Consider the following 20,116-nt stretch of genomic DNA (forward strand, 5'->3'; position numbering starts at 1 on the left):
GAGAGAGAGAGAGAGAGAGAGAGAGAGAGAGAGAGAGAGAGAGAAAGAGAAAGAGAGAGAGAGAGAGAGAGAGAGAGAGAGAGAGAAAGAGAAAGAGAAAGAAGAGAAAGAAAGAGAAAAGAGAAAGAAGAAAGAAAGAGATCCAGCCACCAGACATATTATTCCAGCCATATTGGCTTTGCCATGAGACCATGCTCAGTATGGAGGCCTTGCTAAGTAAACCCAGAGCTATGAACATCTAAAAATGGGATACATAAGCTTATGGGTCCTGGGAGCTCTCTGAAATGGATCACCTGCTAGGCACGAGAAGGATGTGAGCAGGTCAGGGGGGATGGAAGGGAGCCCCACTGCCTGAGCATGGTGACTCCCGGGGAGCAAATAGATTTGATTATATTGAACACTGCAATTGATTTTTTTTCTTCTAAATAAACACACAAAGGAAATAGTAATGGGCATTTGTTTCTGACAAGAATCAATTGACCCCAAATTGGAAGAAAATCTAGAAACACAAACAAGTGCAGGGAAGGGTAGGTGGGCTGTCTGGGCTTCTCCAATGAGAGAGGGAGGGCAGGAGAGAAAAACAGCTCTTCACGTGCATCCCTGCTCTCCCGTGGATCCCTGCTCTCCCCATGGAGGTTCTAACAACTGAAAGTGGGAGAGTAGTTATCAATCACTGAGCCTTGGCTCAGAGTAAAGATGTGTGTGACCATGTTAATTAACCCTCATAATATCCCCCCTGTGGGATGCAGTATTATCCCATTTCTCAGATGAAATCACTGAGGCCTGTGCTAACCTTTCCCAGGTTACACAACCTGGAAACAGCAGAGCTGGGACTCACAAAGCCAGGAGTTCCCAAACTCAAACCTGTTCACTATCCAGCTGGCCCTGAGAGCTTAACCTGGCACCTTCAACTGGCGTTAGAATTCAAGGGAAGAGACCCTGACCCCAGACAGTCCAGACCTAGCACCCCTTGATCTTCTCTATAGAATGGAGGGTGGGGGAGCTCACATCAGCATTCCCCAGTCTCAACAAAGCCAGGCCCAGGAACTGTTTGTATCCCCTGGCTGGATGGGGAGGCAGAGCTGGAGGAGCACTGCTCTGTGACATCCCTGCGGCCCCCTATTTACTGGCTGCGCTCTGTATGGTGGCCCCGTCACCAGCAAGATAAACCATGTCATGTCACAGTGCATCACAGGCCTCATTTGCCAAAGAACCATGCAATGTCGACGCGTTCAGCGAGCACCGCCGTGATAAAAGGTCTAAGACTAATGGGCTGTGTGCTCGGTTTAATCTCCTAAAGCTTCCTTTTGTTTCTTGGTCGTGGACTTGTGTACACATGTTTGTTTTCAAGTAACCCAGCTCTGGGAGTGTACCTAATTACCTTAAGCAGGGATTATTAGCCCTGTTAACTAAAACTCCCTAATCTATGAGGCCAAGCATTCAAAAGCAGCCTTTAAAATAGGATTAAGACAAAAGGCAGACTGTGACAGAATAGAATTGGGGCTGGCTTTCCCCCAACCGTGAGATAACAGCTGCAGACTCCACTGGAAGAATTTTCCAGACTCCCTCTGGTTCATATAGTATTGGTATATGATATCTGGCTTAAATATCAGTAGGCTGGGTGATGGGGCAGATGGACACGTGAGCCCCACTCTATGATGGTGGCACTGTTTACTGCACACTGGAAATGTCCCAACAATTGTTTGTGACTGAGAGAGATAAACTGACTGATGGGCAGAACATTCTTTCCAGCCCCCAGGGTGCACCTGACGTAACAGCTGTCTTCTCTTTTCCAGGAGACATGTGCACCATGGCTGGCTATGCTCGTCTCAAAAATGTCCTCCTGGCACTCCAGAGCCGCAGACAGCCGCTCCCACAAGGAACCCCCAGGCAAAGCCTCGCCTCCCAGAAGCGCCTCTTGGTGGAGTCACTGTTTAAGGACTTGGATGCCGATGGCAATGGGCACCTCGGCAGCTTGGAGCTGGCTCAGGTGGGTGTGGCATTCAGGTGGAGCCGAGGAGATGTCCTGCGTGCGTGCATGGTGAAAGATCACTTGAGCTCCGTGGTGGGAAAGGTTGTTTATAACTGTCTCTGTCACCAGTTGCCAAGGGGACCCTCTCCCCCCGCCCCTTCCTAGGACTCACAGCTTGTCAGCACCTCTGAGAATGTCTTACACACAGAATTCTGTCTCCTGCCACCTGCCACCTCAGCCCAGGTTTACAAGCCAGTTTTGATGCTTTCTTGGCTTCCGGGGAACGCCTCCCTCAAAGGGGCTGCCCACTGGTGTTTTCCTTAGAAAACTAGTCTTTGGCGCTTTGAGCCTGTCATTTTCTACAGAAGGAATGTCAAAGAAGAACAGTACTTGCAGCAGCGAGCATCTTTGCCACTCCAGTCTGGGGGTCCCCAAGGCCTCTGCCCAGTGACAGTTCTCTCTAGCATCCAAATGTCAATGACCCAACCCCCTGACTGTTTTGCTTGTGGGAAGCCCTGTGTCCACCTAGCAAAGGCACTAGTCTAAGAATGCCCAGGGTGAACAAATACAGCCTTTTCTGTAGGGCGGCAGCCAAGAATACAGGGTTCAAAGCTAGTCATGAGCTAGTGAGTCTCTGGAGGCCCCTCACTCCTAGGCTGCAATTTCTCAGCCATGAACCTCATCGCCTCAGGGTTGTCATGGGAATTCATGGTGCTAAAACATGTAAGACATGTGACATGTTTAACATACTTGGCACATAGGATGTTCTCAGTGGTCATCAATGGGCAGCAGCGGCAACATCACCACCACCACCACCATCATCATCATCGTCATCGCCCACCCCCCTTCATCCTTCAGCATCCTCTCTTGTAAGGTCAGGACTGCTACTATCCCATTTTACAGATGTTTTTAGGTGAGGAGTCTGTGACTCTAGGGTATCAAGTAACCAGTGTCTCTGTCCCACTCACCACACAAACCCAAGCATCCCAGGCCTGTTGCCCACAGATGGCACGGTGTCATCAGGCCAGCAAACCCCCACTCTATTAGTGCTATTCATCCCTCAGCTCTAGCTAAGACCCCAAAGGGCATGGCTAGGAGCTCTCATTTGACAAGAATGGCTCTGAGAAAGTCCAGAGGCCTTGCTAATTATGATTACCTGCCAGGAACACACCCCATCTGTTATTCCTCATACCACGACCTGAGCAGGAAGCCCAGGGCAAGTGACATCAGCCTGCCCTGGGTAGAGGCAGCTGTGAGCACCTGGTTCCCAAGCCCGAGTGGCTCCCAACAGATCTTCCTGGGCTCGTTGCTCTAACCTGGCAGAGACGTAGCCAGAGGCACTTGAAGCCATTAACAAGCATGGTAATTGGACTGTGATTTCCTCTTTAAAATTTAATATATTTAAAGTCTGTCTCATAAATCCGCCGAGCAGAACCCAGCTAATGTGGGCCTTGCCTTGACACTGAGTCAGAGGCACCGGAGGGAAGAACTCGTTGGTCCTATGAAAAGTTAATCAATTTCCAATGTAGAAATAGACAAAGGGAAATTTCCATCTTCGAAAGATTGATCCAAGGCGTCATGGTTGATCTCCTTCTTATCGAACACCCTCACTTCTGGGTGAAGGGTCATTTTTTTTAAACATTATCACATTAAATTGCCTTTAATATAGCAAACCAAACTGGGAATGTTCAACAAAGGAAAAGTGCCTCTACCTCCACCCCTCCAAAATAAAATAAAATCATTTCCTCTCTCTTGATTTTCTTTGTAGCATCTCCCTTGAGCCTCTGTGTCTTTTCGGTTAAACCATCACCACAGAGGAATCCACAGGAGTCCACCAATAGCTCCTAAATAGGACCCTGACTGAGGGGTGACATTGGTGGCCCTGGAAAGACATAAAAGGCAGAGGAGGCTCAGGTTTTACTGTGACATAAACATAAAATGGCCCCATGTTCTCATGTGTCTGAATGCATGCTCCCAGCTAATGGTAGTGTTTGGGAAGATTGTCGGATCTTAAGGAAATGGAGTCTTGGTGGAAGAAGTGGGCCTCTGGGAGTGGGCTTAGGCTTGTAGCCTGACCCCATCTTCCATTCAGCCTGTGTTTCCTGAGTGGAGATGTAACCTGACAGCCAGCATCCTGCTCTGCCACCTGATAGCTCTGCCACCACTCCCTCTCTACCACTGCCATGTCTTCCATGATACGATGGCACTCTGTCCCCAGAACTGTAAAAACCCCTTCTCCCTTTAAGTTGCTTTTGTTGGGGTCTTTTATCACAGCAACAGAAACATGAGACAGATCTGGTCAGCAGCTGCTTTCTGGACATGTGCTGTGGAGAGTCAACTCTCTAACAGTGGTGAGGGTGGGTGTGTGGTTGAGGGGAGTGGATACAGAGATGGGATGTGGTGTGTTCTTTTTCTCATCGCTATGATCTGAACCTATCAAGAAGCCACTTAGGAGATAAGAGTTTGTTTCTGGCTTGCCGTTTGAGGGAACACAGTCTGTCGTGGTGAGAAAATGTGGCCACACAAGCATGAGGCCGCTGGTCACCCCACGTCATTCACTAGAAAGCAGAGGCAGATGAGTGCCAGTGTTTGGCAGGTTTCGCAATTCTGCAGTTTCTTTCTCCCTATTATTCAGTCTGAGTACCCAGCCCATGTTTAGGGTGGGTCTTCTCTCCTCAGTGAAAGCTCTCTGGTGTCTTTGAGGTAATTCCAACTCTGGTCAAGTTGACAATGGAAATTAAGCATCACAAATAGTGACCTGGGTTCCCACCCTGATTCAGCTGTTAGCTGGTTTCTCATGATCAGGCCCTCCATTATCAGAAGTGATAGACAAGAAGCCCCAAAGGAATGCCAGGACCAGGGATAGGAGTGGGTGGGTTGGGGAGCAGGGGGAGGGGAAGAGGGGATTTTCAGAGGGGAAACTAGGAAAGGGGATAACATTTGAAATGTAAATAAAGAAAATATCTACTACTAATAATAATAATTTTAAAACCCCCAAAGATTTTTCCTCACTTAGATAGCCTGGGGCTGTCTGACAGTCAGGGAGACCACAGACCTGACCACAGGCCCTTCCTTCCCTCTCTGAGCCTCTGTTTCCTTATTTATAAAATGAGGGATTCAAACCAGACAAGACCAGAGATTAAGTACTCCCCAGTGCCTCAACCTGCAAGGCTTCAGGATTGCCCTGAGTAGGGCATTGAGGGAAGGGAGAAAGGCCAGGCATATAGATACACAAAAAGGCTGGGGTTGGCTGGGTAATTCACTCTCATGGAGATGCACCAGGAGCAGCCTAGAAACCCAGCTTACTTTGTACATCTGAACTGAGAAGGCAAGTTCATCCCATACGGCTAGTCGGGATGGGGATTTCTGTAGGGGAACAGTTCAGGCTGCAGCCCTCCAGGAAAAGGAGGCTGGGCCTATATTGTCCACACACACTGTCAGCATCTGCACACAGACCCAGGGGAGGCTTTGCTATATCCATGAGCCTTACCTAGGAAGGGCTCTGCTATTCCCATGGGTCTGAGGCATTGATGTGGCAATGCCCGTGTCAACAGAACACATTCGCTCAGCTTCATCCATCCGCTCCCATACCCTGAATCCCCGCTAGATCTGGGGCATTTCCCAGCAACATCCATGATGCCGAGCTCACTGGTGACTCTGGCTCTGTCTCTTCTCGCCTCACAGTATGTGCTAAAGGAGCAGGACATGGACGGTTCACTGAACAGATGCTCACCCGGCGACCTCCTGCGATTTGATGACTATAATAGCGATGGCTCCTTGACCCTTGGAGAGTTCTACACAGCCTTCCGTAAGTGAGACCTCTGCCCAGGGCTGCGAGCGTGGGGACTAAGTTCCTCAGGTATCCGTACTGTGCTGTGCTGCTGATGTGGCATCAGGAGCCTGGACGGTGGGTACTTGGGACATGTGAGCCTGGCCTCAGCCATCTTCCAAGTGGATTTGGCTTAAATATGAAAGAGGTTGAAACTGGTCTGTACAAGCCTGAGTTATGAGAAAAGGGCAAAAGGAGATGTGTGGAAAGGAGAGGACTCGCCAACCCGCTGCCTTTTGCATAAAAGTATCCTCATTGATGATGGGATTCAGGGGCATAACAACAGCAGGGCTGTAACAATCATCCTCTGACCTTACTCGTGTGATTTTTTCTGGAGAGGCATGAAGAAATGTTTATCTACCTCAGCTATGGTATCAGTGACAGACCACAGAAATGACTCCAAGTTCAGCTTAGTGAATCGGGGAGTTATTGGGATTACTTAAAGGAGCCTGGACGACTCCAAGGTGCCAGTACCACTGAAAAGCCAAAGATCACAGGCAATGATTCACCTGTAGGACTTGAAGGCAGGTGGGCTTGTCGGAGTCTCTTCTGTCCTGCAATTTCTCTTACTTATATAAATCGGGCACAGGGGGTGTCTAGTGAGTCATTTAATTTTCAGGAGCTTCCTGGACTTGTTTTATTTACTTCCTGAGTCATAACCTTCCCTCCTTCCTCTAGGAGGGGAATGTACAGCAATGAACACAGAGGCAGCCCAGCTCCACTGGGTAGCCTGGCTTGGAGAGAAACTGGAAAGATGCCAGAGGCAAGGCCAGGCAGAAGCTGAGACCAGTCACTACTCAAGTACTTCTGCTGGGGTTGGGTAGGGCCTCTCAACCCTCCCTAATGAGCAATTCTCAGGAAAACATTCATTAATTAACAAGTTGTTATAGCCTCTAGCTATTGCTTAAAGAGGCCCAGCCTCGATCAGAACTGTGCCATAGGGTTGGAGAAAGGAAAAGTGTTCAACACAAGTTCTCAATACAAAGGAGATTTATTTGCCCCCTAGGGACAGAGGGCAGGGATAAGAGAAAAGGCAGGAGATAAAGGATGAGGGAGAAGAGGGAGGGAATAAGGGAGAAGAAGGAGGCATATTTTTCCTGGTGGACAAGGGACAGCCTCTGGATAGAGAGGAGACAGATGTGGCCCACAGGTCAATGGTGGTTTATGAAGGAAAAGAGGGAACCCCGTGTTAGGGTGAGGTGTTTAATTTTGATTGGGCATGTTAATTAGGTGAGCCAAAAGGGACTTTTGATTTCTGGACTTCAATACTTTGATGGTTGGGACTTTGTGGTCAGCATCAGGAGGAGGAAGTAATCAAGTAAGAGAATAGCGTTGTGAGTAGCTTTAGGGACATAATCTAATGGTTTTTAATAAGGCAGAGGGAATGGGGGAAAAGGGCCAGAGACATGTCCACCACACTTGAGCTGGCCAGAGTCCCTTCAGTTAGGCAATGTCGTAATCTTGCGACCATCTTAGGGAGGTCTTTATCCTCACCCCCCCAAAGGAGATTTTTCCTGGAACTAAGCGGGTTTTACAGAAGCTGAAATTCAGTTTCTAGTTAAGACAGTTTGATCTTCAGCAAACAGGACTTGCTGTCTAAGCGGATATTGGAGGTGGTCACTTCTCAAGGGAGAAGAGCGATGCACACAGCTTTCAGGAAGTGGAAGCAGTGGGCAGGTTTATAGGAGTAAAAGCCGTAGGTCAGTGTTAGTCCTGTGGTCTCAGGTGAGAGACGGCTTCTTCCTCCCCTGCGACTACATTTCCTACATCAACTTGCTAACCATAATGTTAACGCTTGCTCTCTCCCTTTGTGAAAACAGAAGGGGTGCTCTGAGTGGCTTCTTCTTGGGGTTCCCTGGTGTGTGCCACACTTGGAGATGACCTGCTTAGAGATTCTATCACGCTAACTCTAGGAGTACTTGTTGACATGAGTGCTAACCTCAGTGGACTGACACTGAGCAGAAGCTGGCTAGTGTGCTGGGCCCACACTAGATACCAGAAGAACACGCTTTGTCCTAAATGGAAGAAGCCCCTTTATAATTCAAGGTTACTTGGGTCTGCTTAGAGCACGTGGTATGAGAGCCTGGTGATATACTTGTGGGTGTGACCTGCAAGCTCCCAGCACCTGATGGTCAGCCTTGGGGAGGCAGTGTAAGCTGAAGATACCTAAGCCACACCCTCAGCCACAGAATTTAGGATCCTTCCTTCTAGCATTCATCTAGAATTCCATCGCTCCAAGTAGGTATCCCTAAAAAATAGCAACATTCTTTGAGCTCTGGCTATTCCCAAGAGGCAGCTCTTCTGTTCTGATGGCAAAAGGGGCATTTATGGCTGATAGAAGAAACACTTGAAGGACATAAAAGAGAAAAGCAAATGATTTTTCCAGCAGTAATTAATTGTCCATGTGCATGATGTGGTTCTGTGAAGGAAGAGAAGGTGTTCCGGTTCACAGCATCTTTAGTATCCAGGGTTACATCCAACCACCATTGCAAGGCTTTGATTGATGCACCATGACCAGCCATGTTTGGTCTCTTGCATCCTCATCCATGCCAACTAGGAAAACCAAAACCTGAATCTGCTGATACTGGTTCATGATGAAGCGTGAATGACTTGTAGGCTCATCCTGTTGCTAGAAGTACCTGTTTGGAGCATCAAGAGCTTATTCCCCAAAATAATTCTTGAAATTTAAAAATGCTTAGGGAGCCGACTATTAAATAGTCAGGGATTTTGTAAACACACAGTTGAGTGGTCAGTGGCTTTAAATCCACACCTCAGATATCCATAGCTCATAAAAGGTACCCAGAATGGGGAAAGTTATTGTTGTCATTGTCATCATCATTATTATTATTCAGTGAGACACATGCTAAGTGTTAGACCTGACCATCACTAGAGAGACCTTCCCTGTTGACTCCAGTGCTTGGCTCATCACTAGCATCCCACACACTTCCCTTGATAATACTAGTCCCTCAGAACTTAGATGGACTGGGAACCCAGCATCAGAAGGGCCCACAGCCAGATTTATTCTCCAAGTCAGGAGGTAGCCCATTTTCCAGGAACAACCACGATACATTCCAGGGAAGCTGCCAAAACTCCAACTCCTCTGCAAAGGGTCTAGATCACTTTGTGGCATGCCTGTGGCATGGAAGGAGGAAGTTTCTAGATTAGGTTAGTTAAGCTGGGAAGACCTACCCTGGGCTGGGGTCCTAGACTGCTTGAAAAAGGGAAGGCAAGCCGGGCACTAGAGTTCCTCTCTCTGCTTCCTGACTGTGGGTTTAATATAACCAGCTGCCTCTTAGTCCTATTGCTGTGACCTCCCTGCCATGATGACTGTGATCCCCTCAAACTGTGAGCCAAATTAAACCCTTCCTTCCTTAAGATGCTTGTCACAGCAGTAATTAATTAATTATTTGGCTGACAGTGCCACTTCCTTGATCCTGGGAATGGATCTGGAGCCAACCTGCAAGCTCTTGGCTTTGCTCCGGAGGAAATGCAAGCATCTCTCCCACCTGTGAAGACAGACAGGTAGTTTCCTTAATGAAGGTCAATTATAAACATGAGCCACTAAAGGGAAGGGGCACATTGTCCCTTCAGCGCCAACCATAGGTTTCAGGCAGGGCACCCTAATGTCTGCTTCTCCCATTCCCGGGTTATTATTTGAAAAGCTTTAGAATCATCATTCTTGAAGCAAATTAGATTCTGCGGTCGCCTTGGACTTGTTTTGAGCCAGGCAGCCAAACCATTCATCACAGCCCAACCCAAATAATAGATATGCAATAAAATGTAAACTTGCAGCCATTGAGGAAGCCACAAAATGAGTTAACCCAGCTTTAAAGACCTGACATGCTGCGGCTCTGAGCACCCAGGGATCAATAGCTTTTCAAAGTTATAGGAACTCCTAATTCCCAGAGCTGTAGTGATGGATGTATGGCTGGGTGAGTTTTAAATGAGTAATTAAAATGAGACATACAGGTGGAACTGATTCCCTAGAAAGCGGTGGGCACTCGAGAAATCTCACTGAAGGCCAGCCGGATCTTGCACATCTCAGCAACAATATTTTGGATTTAATTTTAACAGCTTGATGGGCAGGGAGAAGTTGAGTGTTTGGGGCTTCCTTTTCTAGCTTCTGTTTTGTGAGTTTTGTTCTTGGGCTCCAGGAAAGGTAGAGGCTGCAGGGAGACTCCAGCCCCACAGCCTTCTGAAGCCAACTCAGAAGCTCTCCTGAGGATGACAGGGCCGGTCTGGGAGTGGTGGTGCACACTTTTAATTCCAGCACTTGAGGCAAAAGCAGGCAGATCTCTGAGCTCCAGACCATCCAGGACTAGCTACATAGTGAGACTCTGTCTCAATCAATCAATCAATCAATCGAATGAAAAGATGATGGCTCTGGGTGTCTGGTCTATAGAAATGACATGTATTGATAAGTTTGGGGTGGGGATGGAGAGGGGGGCTGCTAAAGCTTACCTTCCAGCGCAGCCATTTTGGCCTCACTGAGCTGGTTTGCCCCATACAGCCTGTTAGAGGCTATGGCATGGGGTTCCATGGCCACCAGCTACCCTGCTAACTGATTCATGGTGAGGTCGCATCTCATTCCTGACTTTAGGAAGTAGGTGGATGCCACACTCTAGGAAGAGGACACAGGAGGTATGTTAGCCACGACAAACCAAATCTCTTTGTCTCTTTGTGACTCTCTCTGTGTGTATATGTGTGTCTGTGTGTGTCTGTCTGTGTGTGTGTGTGTGTGTGTGTGTGTGTGTGTGTGTACAGGTATGTGTATGCATGAAGGTGTGTGGAGGCCAGAGAACAACCTCAGACAGAGTTTCTTGGACACTTTCCACCTTGGTTTTTGAAGACAGCCTCTCCCTGGCTTGGAACACATCAAGCAGTCTAGGCTGGCTGACCAACCAGTTCCAGGGATCTGCCCATCTCTGCCTCCCCTGTACCAGAGTGGGATTACAACCATGTGCCACGAGGCTGAGCTATAAAGGTAGGGGCGTTTAAGATCAAACTTGGGTCCCCATGCTTGCAAAGCAAGCGCTCTACCAACTGAGCCATCTCCTCTGCCCCTGCATCCATCTCTTTCTGACCATCAGGCTGAGCTAAGACTCCCATCCCGGTCAGCCAGGTGACAGGCATGAAAGATGAAGGTGGCCTCCCTGTCTCACTCCATCTATCAACTAAACCTTGTTTTCAGGTTGCATTTGACATCCCAGATCAAAGTCAGGTCTAGGAACTAAAGGCTGCAGTGTCCTCTCTGCACGTGTCCTCCACCTCCCTCCCCTCCTCCCCCACAGCCACCTGTCCCTGCTGTGGCAGAGACCCAGGCTCCAGGGCTATTGGAAAGCAGGTTGCAAGCTAGTCCTCACTGTTCATCACAGTCAATTAACTTAAAAGTCGCTCACCTTAAAAAAAAAAAAAAAAAAAAAAAAAAGCTTCTCAGTTCCGCATGTTTTTACACTTTTCTGAATGTTCAAGTTGGGATCGTGGGGGAAAAGCAGGTCACCTAAGTGGGAACTATTTTTTTCCCTCTCTTTAAATTCATTATCAGTGTCTCCTACTTTTTTAGAAAGATACTTGTCCGCTTAATTAATCCTCTGAGGGCAAGCCCAGCAACCATGTGGGTTGGGGGTGGGAGGAAGCAGGTTTTGAGCAGCCACATGAGCTTCACGTGGTAACATTCCAAGTCACCAGGGACCCCAAGGTGCTGACAGGGTGGGAATCAGACCCAAGCCTCCCTCTGGAACTTGGGGGCCCCAGGCATACAGAAAAGGAAAAGAAAACTTTGATCTCCGTACGGCCTGGCTCTTGTAACCGAGCGATTCTGAATCAGACGGACTAGGAAGTTGCACATGGTTTTCCATCATCTTTGCTACGGAGGCAGAGTCCGGCTGTGCACATCTTATCCCCTGGAACCAATAATGGCTGCCACCATCCTAGGCTTCCATACCAACCTCCTCAGACTCCTCATCACCAAGGTGGTGAAATAAGACAGCCACAAACATCCAACCAGCTCTCTCCGGCTGGTTAACCACAGAGGGTGGGCTTGACTGCAATTGTAGGTGGATATTGCTTCATCCTTGACATTTAGCCCTAGGTTTTGAGCAGTGAGGCCAGGCTAGAGGATGGGTTCAGAGCCAGCACACCACCCTCACTCAGCGTCTGTGTTTGATCAGTATCACTGTAGATGATGGGCTCTTACAGTCAGAGAGACACCTAGTGTTGAACACGAGCCAGCACTGTGTGCTGTATCGCTTTCTCAGCTAAAGAAAGAAACTCAGTGAAGTTTAAGTATCCAACCTGAGGTCACACCACCAGCAAGTCACAGAACTGGGATGGCCCATGCACATGATTCTACAACCTTCTCGTGTATTTAAACATTCTTGGCATTCCCCTCTGCATTCTCCAGGGAGAAGCATGCTGTTCCCCCACACTTCAAGGTGATCCCAATAGACTCCTCCCCCAAGAAATCTTTCTCACGCCCCCTCACATGGGCCAAGCCCTACACCCCATTATCTGGAAGCCGAGAGCTTCATGCCCTGGGCTTGCCTCTGCTTCTCTTCCTCCTCCTCTGTCCACCTTGAAGTCTCAAAGCCACGCTGCCTCTTTCTCAGCTCAGTGGTTTCCTCCTAAGGACTGTAACTGCATTGTGAGGGCCAACGTTTCCTGCCATTGTCTGGAACTCAGTCCTTCCTCTTTTAAAGATCCCAGCCTGAAGCTCTCAATGGCCTCAGTGCAGAGCAACTGAATAGTAGAAAATTAACTAATTACAGGTTGTTATTGAAAATCTATTATACACAAATTGCAAAAAAAAAAACCCCACCTCATTAACATATGATGCTTTGGTGTTTTTTTTTTTTAAACTTACTCTTGGAGGGAGGGCCAGGGTTGGGTGACTGGACACGTCCACCATCATTCTCCTGGAGCTGCAGAGCCACCTCATGTTCATGGGTTCACACAGCCCAGCCTGATTTTGTATGTCATAGAGAAACTGAAAATTCTGCACAGAGCTCTCTGGATATTAGTAAATACTTTAAAGTGGCTGCAGAGGAGGCAAAAGATTTGGTTACAGAGATATAAATGAGAACAATTGAAATGTCAGCCTTTTACAGGATAGCGCCATATTGCCATCATGAATCTCACTGTTTCTGCAAAGCTTTTGTCGGAACTTGAATGCGCAATTCAGCACCGAAGGTCATGCTTCTGATTTCCAAGCTTGCTTCCCTAAATGGTAGTGTTGGGGAGGCTTGGGATGTGCAAGCCGGAGCTATCCAAAGCCTATATCTCAGTGAGAATCCTTGCATGCACAAGGTTGCCTCCAAGGCTCCAAGCAAAAGCCCAGAGGTAAAACTTATACACAGAGTGAAACCCCCAACACCCTGCTTGATTGCTTGGCCTGCCCTTGGGCCCCTGATTTCTTGTGGGTGTGGCTGGCAGGGAGTGTGAGGCACCTGGTGATAACCAGACGCTCTGAAGTATGAGGAAGCACACCTGAAAGGCAATTATGGATTGGATGTGGAATGTCCCGCACAGGTGCATGCATCGACACTCTGTCTCCACCTGGTGGCGCTGTTTCAGGAAACTGAAGAACTTTTCAGAAGTGGGATCTAGATGGAGGAGGTGGGTTGCTGGGCGTGGGGGTGGTCTTAAGTTTTATGATCCAGCTCAACTTCCTGTCCTGTCTTCCTGACCCACTCCGAGTAAGCAGCCTTACATACTGCTGCTGCTGTGCTATCCCTGCCTGGATAAACCACACCATCAAACATAAGCCCAAGCCATTGCTTCTCTTAGGCTGCCCCTTGTCAGGTGTTGAGCCATAGCAGTGAGAAAGTAATGGATACAAAAGTGGGCCTCCCAAGACTGGACATTTGACAGAGCCATGAGTCTACAGTCTTGGTCTTCCTTTCTTTCTTTTCCTACCACATCCTTTCAGATTGCAATCTCTCTCAAGACCCTACAGCTACTACTATGAGGCTTAGTCTGTGGTCTGAAGAATGCATGTGTCCTAAGGTTGTGGAGGTGGGGTCAGAGGAAGCCATGACAGGATACATGTATGACATGACAGGATACAATGACTAAGTGAACATCTTATGGGTCATACTCAATTGGCCCCAATAGCATGGTTACCCATTGTAAGAGCAGGCTAAAGGGACCAAGGGGACCAAGAAGCTCTGAGTAGAGAGAGAGGCATCCGATGCCTGTGCTGCTACTTAGACACCAGGTAAGGAGGATTCCAGACCCCAGACTGCCAGATGCTACCTCATCTTAAATTGCTCATACATCAGCCCCTTCTTATCATGGTTCTCACCGGGCGCCGCTCCATCCCTAGAGGCCAAGGTGGCTTCTGGCTACCCCAGGACTTAGCCTTTACTTGGAGCCTCCATCTGGGCCCAATGTTGAGACAGAGAGAATGGTGGGTGGTTGGAATATTGACAGAGACCATAGGACTAAAAACTATCCTCAGAGATGGCAGCAGAGGGGAGAAGACATAGAATGGCTGGGCAAAGAGAAAGAAGTGCAAGAGTGTTATTGTCCTGAGTACCTGTCATGGTTAGGAAGGAAAGCCACAGAACTGGGGGAGAAACCTGGAGCTTTTCGTATGGTAGACATTCAGCCCGGTAGCAGCAGGGACTCGTTAAAATGACTGGAGGCCATACTGGAAAATAAATATCTATGTGAATATATAAGAAAATGTCAGAGTGGTATGTCAGTTTCCAAAGATAATAGTCAAGGTGTTTCCCTGTTCCCCTTAGCTGTGTTAGTTGTCCACCATGGTCCATGGGGTAGTCTCGGAGCACGATAGCTGGGCTGGCAAAGAGGTCCCATCCCCTGTATATAATCTAAGTTACCTCTCGGTCCAGCTGGCCTTCTGTCATGTCCCTGTTCCGTGCTGCCCTCATAGAACTCTTTTAGAAGCTGGCCTAAGTTGTCTGCATGACTGGGCACCTGACCAGTCCTGTCACGTGACTCCCAGAGGCTCCTTTGAAGCTCCTTGATGAAGCTCAAGGCCAAGAAGCTGGCGGCGCACTCTGCAGTGACATGCGTAGACCCATATCTCATCTAATTTCTGTGTGTGCAGGACCTATAAGGTCAGAGGTCATGGCCACTAGAACAGTTGGTCTTTCTGGCTATTTGTACTCTTGTGGATACAGGATCACAGCAAATGGTCAGATAAATAAGCCAATGAATGGTGCTCTCAAGTGATGGAGGAGCAGGTGTTCTGACTATGTGAAGGGAGGTCGACCTACTAAGCATCATATACTCTGATTCCAGCTTACCCAGATATAAACAGGAAACGCTCTAGTCTCCTCTGCCCTGAATCCCCCATGAGTCCCACCTAGAGTGAGGACAGCCAGCCAGTCCGACTGCTACCACCAAGAGAATAATAGTACTCTTTAGCTCAGAATAGTAAGCAATGGCTTTCTGTTCCAAGCTACAGCTTGATCTTGGCTCCTTAGCTGCAGTCCTGCTGGCTTTGCCTCCTTTTCCTGGTAGGAGCTACCCCCAGGAAGGTGTGGAGCAGCTGGCATTGGAGCCTTGGAGAGCAGTCTCAGATGGCATGAGTAGTTTGTCTTCAGAAAGGGTTTTAGGTTGGAGCAACTGCTCGTGGTTTGTTGGGAAATTGCCCACAGCTAGGGATGGACACAGATCCCCAGGGCTCCATTCCTACTTCCAAGTAGGTGAATGAGTAGGGTGCCTGAAATGTACTGAGCGCCCACTGTCCCCTATCTGCATGGCACATCCGGCTCACAGCCTTCCAGAACATTTTGGAAACTTCCCAGGTAGAGCTCCCTCCATTCAGCTGACTCTCCAGAGCCACCATAGGCCACACACACCATAGGCCCCCAGAGCACAAAGAGGCCGGAGGCTACAGAGCTCCACCCAAAGCCAGGTCGCTGATTCCAGATCTATCCCCAACAGGGCCTGCAATGAAGCACTGGGGGAGCTTCACCCCTGCTCTAGTCAGGACCCTCTAGGGTCTTCTCTTTCTACCCCTATAGTGTGTGTAGAGCAAACACACTCCACCCACAGACTAATGCAGAGGGTAGGACCTGGGCTATCACCTGCATGCTAAATCCTGAAGCAGGTACCTCACCTGTCACCTGCATCTCTCCCAGACCACATCACAAAAGTAACAGTTACTGCTTGTGGGATGGTCAATTACTGCACAAAATTTCGTGGTTAAAGGGGGAGGGGCATTCTGGCTCCATAGAGAAGCTGAAGCCCCAAAGAACAGCCTCGTTCAGAAGTATCCCCCACTCTCTCTTGAGTTACCAGGTCTCTGTAGGATGTCTGCCTCTGAAATCCAAGTGGCATCTCAGCTCCCCAAAACCAGCACACTTCCAGAGACTCTGTTGGCCCTACCCATCTATACAATTGGCCCTAACTTTCAAAGGCTGCTTCCACGGGATGGCACTGAAGGCACACTGGTATCTGACAATAGGTTCAAGAGGTAAAGACTTGGAGACAAAGGTTACATCCCTGCCTTTGTGAGTGCTCAGAGCACCCATCCCTCAGCATCCATCACTGAGATCTTGATGGCTTCTCTCAAGAAGCTGAGCCCTGGCCTGGAGACAGCTGCCATAAGTCACACTCGGGCTATACTGCTCACACTCAGGACCTGAGAGAGTATTAAAGGGTTAAGTTGGCCTATGACTGGCTCAGACAGAGTGAATGAGATCGGATCAGCTGGGCAACAAAGAACTAAAGGTCATATAACTCAGCATCGAGAAAGCCTCTGGTGCTAGCCTAGAGCTCTGTCAGCCTCCAGTCCCTGCAGTCATTGAATGAACAGATGGGCCTGGAGTAGGCACATCCCATCCCTGTGGGAGTTTAGAGTCCCCATGTCACATCATCCAGCACCAGGGTGCAGAATGTATACAAGGTAAAGTAGACCTCCCCACCCCCATTCTGCTGGGTGCTAACCAGACGCCATGCACATCCCTGCCCTCCCTGAGGAGCCCTGAGGCCTGAGGATACTGACATGTGATTATGAGGCCACGAGTGACCAGAACTTCCTCGAGAAGCTTTGGATTCTGAGTTTGGAAAAGAAGGGAACTGTTGAATGTCTTCCAGGGAGGCTAGGGGTTAAGAAAGTGTAATGATCCAGAGGGGGCCTTGGACTCAGTAACAGCCCTGAATTATTAGTGAGGGTTCTCTAAGTGAACAGTACTGATAGGATGAAAAACATTGTATATACACACACACACACACACACATATACACACATACACATATGGGCTTTATTAAAGTGTCTTTTGGGCTTGGTCCAGGCAGTCCAACAATGGTTATCTCCCAGTGAAAAGAGCAAGATTTAGGTAGTCCACAGGCTAGGCATCCCAACCATCCCATTCTGGTACTAAAACCCCAGAGGCTCCCTGGAGAACTGCTCGTCATCAATGCAGGTCGGAATCCTGAAGAAAAAGAAGGTTCTAACGTCAGCAAGAGGATGGGTGAAGCTGTTTGTGAGAGTGCAGGCAAGCAGGGAGAAAGCCAAAGCTTGCTTCTTTCAAGTCTTTTTATGAGGGCTGCCATCAGAAGGTATGGCCCAGATTTAGGGTGGGTCTTCTCACCTCAAATGAGCTAATCAAGAAAATCCCTCCCAGGCATGTCCAGCTGCTTGGTTTTTAGTTGATTCCAGATGTAGTCAACTTGCCAACCAAGATTAGCCATGACAAGCCCCATTCCTCCAACCTAAATACATGTCTGCCATAGAGGGCTACCTGTCAGAGTGTGTCATGCAGAGGCCAAGTCCAGTCCATCCATCCTGGGTCCTCCCCTCCCCTTCCCTCGCTTCTAACCAAGGGTTGATGGAATGCATCTTCCAAGGCATGAGGGTGCAGTGGGAGGGATTCGAAGGCCCTGTAGAGCATCCTTGCAGGGAGAGCAGCTCCTACTGGGACAGGAGCGGTTGGCATCTGCTTCAACCTTGAGAAGGGAACCAATGTGCTTCTACTGGAAATGCTATAACCATAAAAGAATGGCCTGAGCAGGACCCCTGAGTCCCCCCAAGTCAACTCTCTATCCTACGGAGGCTGGATGTTCACTTCAGGGTGTTCAGGACCAGACTCTCCACAGCCTCCCCTCCCCTCCCCTCCCCTCCCTCGCCTGCCTCCCAGCCATGGCTTGGGAAGGATTTGGAAAGAAGTCCACGTGGAGGGCAAGCAGAGATGGCGTAGGCCTGGGGAGAATGGAGAACTCAGAGCAGCTGTGTAGCTGTTGATTAATAGCTGTGGGCCATGGCAGCTTTGAGAGGGAGAGAGGACCTCTCAGTTAGATGGGACTAGGAGGGGGCATGAGGAATGTGTGGCTGTGTAGGCCCCCTTGTGAGCCTCTGTACTGTGTCTGCATACCTTTGAAGTCAGAAGAGCTGATTGATCTTGCCTCGAGTGAAGGGCAGAGACCCAGCCCCAGCTCATGATCCCTCGCTCCCAGACCACAGGCTCTGTGTAAGCAGCTGTGGCCAGGCCGCCAGGCAGATGAAATATTAAAGAGCATTGGAGTCTAGGAAGTTTGATTCTAAATGGGTTGTGTCAGACTGGACCAACTGAACTAAAGAACAACATCTCAGATGGGCCCTTGCCAACTGTAGTGTTTGCAAGAAAAATGGCTTCCAGATGCCCGGAGTGCAGGCAACAGTTGCCCACCATTAAGGAATGGTATGATATCACAATGGCTGCAGCCCAAGCCCCAACAGCCCCAACTGGCGCATGGGGATGGTCTCCTGGATGCTAGTCTCTGCTCCTAATCCTTAGGAGAGGATACTGGTGCCAAACGTTTTTCCAGTGTGAGCAGCCAGATAAGCACCAGATACGCATGGTATCTGCGGGACAGTAAGTGCCCAGAGTGAACTGAAAAACACCCAGCACCATGGCTTCATGTAACTTCCCTACAAAATTCTTCACACGGTCCTGAAAGTCATAGAACCAGCAAGGCGGGCAGGTGAGCTGCTTCCTATGTGATTGCATTGTAAGGGAGACTGTTAAGGTTTGAACACTTGATCACCAGCTGGTGGCGCTGTTTGAGGAGGTTGTAGAACTTGAAGGAAGTAAGGCCAGGTTAGGCGACAAGCTTCAAAGGCTATGGCCCAGCCCTGCTTCTAGCCCCACTTTGGATGTTTCTAGATCATCCAGATCTGAGCTAGCAGCCACATGTTCCCTCAGCCACCAGTTGCTTCCACCAACTTACCTACCCCATTCTGGTGAATTCTGTCCCTTCAGACTGTAATCAGGAAGAGGTCTCCTCTCCCTGAAGTTGTTTTCTGCCCAGTGTTTGGTCACAGCCGTGAGAAAAGTAAACAACACATGCCCTGAATGGAAGCAATTGGTGACATTTGCTGTCATGTAGCCCCGCATGCCAAGAAGCTGCTCCAGGCAAGCTCAGGGCTTAGCCCTGAGACGACAGTGGTGACATGGTAAGCCCGTGCCTATCCCTATAGCTACAAATTACCTACTGAGGGAAATGGTCCAGGGCTCAAGGTGGGGAAGCCCACCCAGGATGGACATCTGCCATGTGGTCAGGGCACTGTGCCAGTTCGCAGTGCAGAGACATCACAACTCAGAAGCCCGAGTGCCGCAGTGGGTTCACAGCATGCAGCAGAGCTGGCTTCTGAAAGCCACATCATTAATTTCAGGTAATAACCCAGCATTAATAGCTGATGCTAAACCCGTCTAGGTGAATTCATTAATCCTTATAACACTCTATGAGGGAGGAGCTATCATTATTCCTCTGCACAGATGAAACCCAGAGGCCCCATGCATTTGATAACTTGCCCATTTTCCAGACCTAGAAAGCTACAGGACAGGGCTTGAATCCAGGAGCCTGGCTTCAAAGCCCAAACTCTTGCCCACTCTGCTCTGACTCTCAAGTACCTCAAACAGCTTTGGTCACCAGCATGTGTTTCACAAGGACCCTTTTGGCACCTCAGATTTGGCAGCTGTTGTCTTTGCAGGTACCTGTGGCTTGGGAAGGGGGATCTATTCAACCAAAAGATAGACTGTTGATCCCAACTCTACCTAGCTCCACTCCCAGCATCCCGTCCCACAGTGGCCAGTCCAACCCAGCACGTGCTTCTAGAATCGGTAAAGGACTAGATCAGGGCTTTGGGGTTAAATCCATAGAGGGCCAGAATCAACCTGGCAAGCTCTTTCTGGATCTCCATGTGTCCAGCCTTAGGTGTCTATGGGCTGTGAGTAGATAGTTGCACAGGGAGCCAGGATTCGTTCACATGCAGGAAGCAAAGCACAGGGGGATGTAGCTGGTAACTAAGCCAAGGCTTTTGTTACTACTTAAAACATTTATTGCATTAGCCAATAAAATAT

General features: G+C 48.9%; 1 protein-coding gene across 2 annotated transcripts in view; it reads left to right on the forward strand.

Annotated features, from left to right (window-relative positions):
• Fstl4 (follistatin like 4) overlaps positions 1–20,116 on the forward strand; it is a 466,097-nt gene that overhangs the window by 341,368 nt on the left and 104,613 nt on the right. For both annotated transcript variants that reach the window (XM_029483851.1, XM_021176957.2), the window contains exons 5-6: positions 1,797–1,990; positions 5,657–5,780. In XM_029483851.1, the coding sequence (XP_029339711.1) occupies positions 1,797–1,990; positions 5,657–5,780 (318 nt within the window). The remainder of the gene's footprint in view (positions 1–1,796; positions 1,991–5,656; positions 5,781–20,116) is intronic.

This window comes from Mus caroli, chromosome 11 (genome assembly GCF_900094665.2).
Source record: "Mus caroli chromosome 11, CAROLI_EIJ_v1.1, whole genome shotgun sequence".
Classification (NCBI taxonomy): domain Eukaryota; kingdom Metazoa; phylum Chordata; class Mammalia; order Rodentia; family Muridae; genus Mus; species Mus caroli.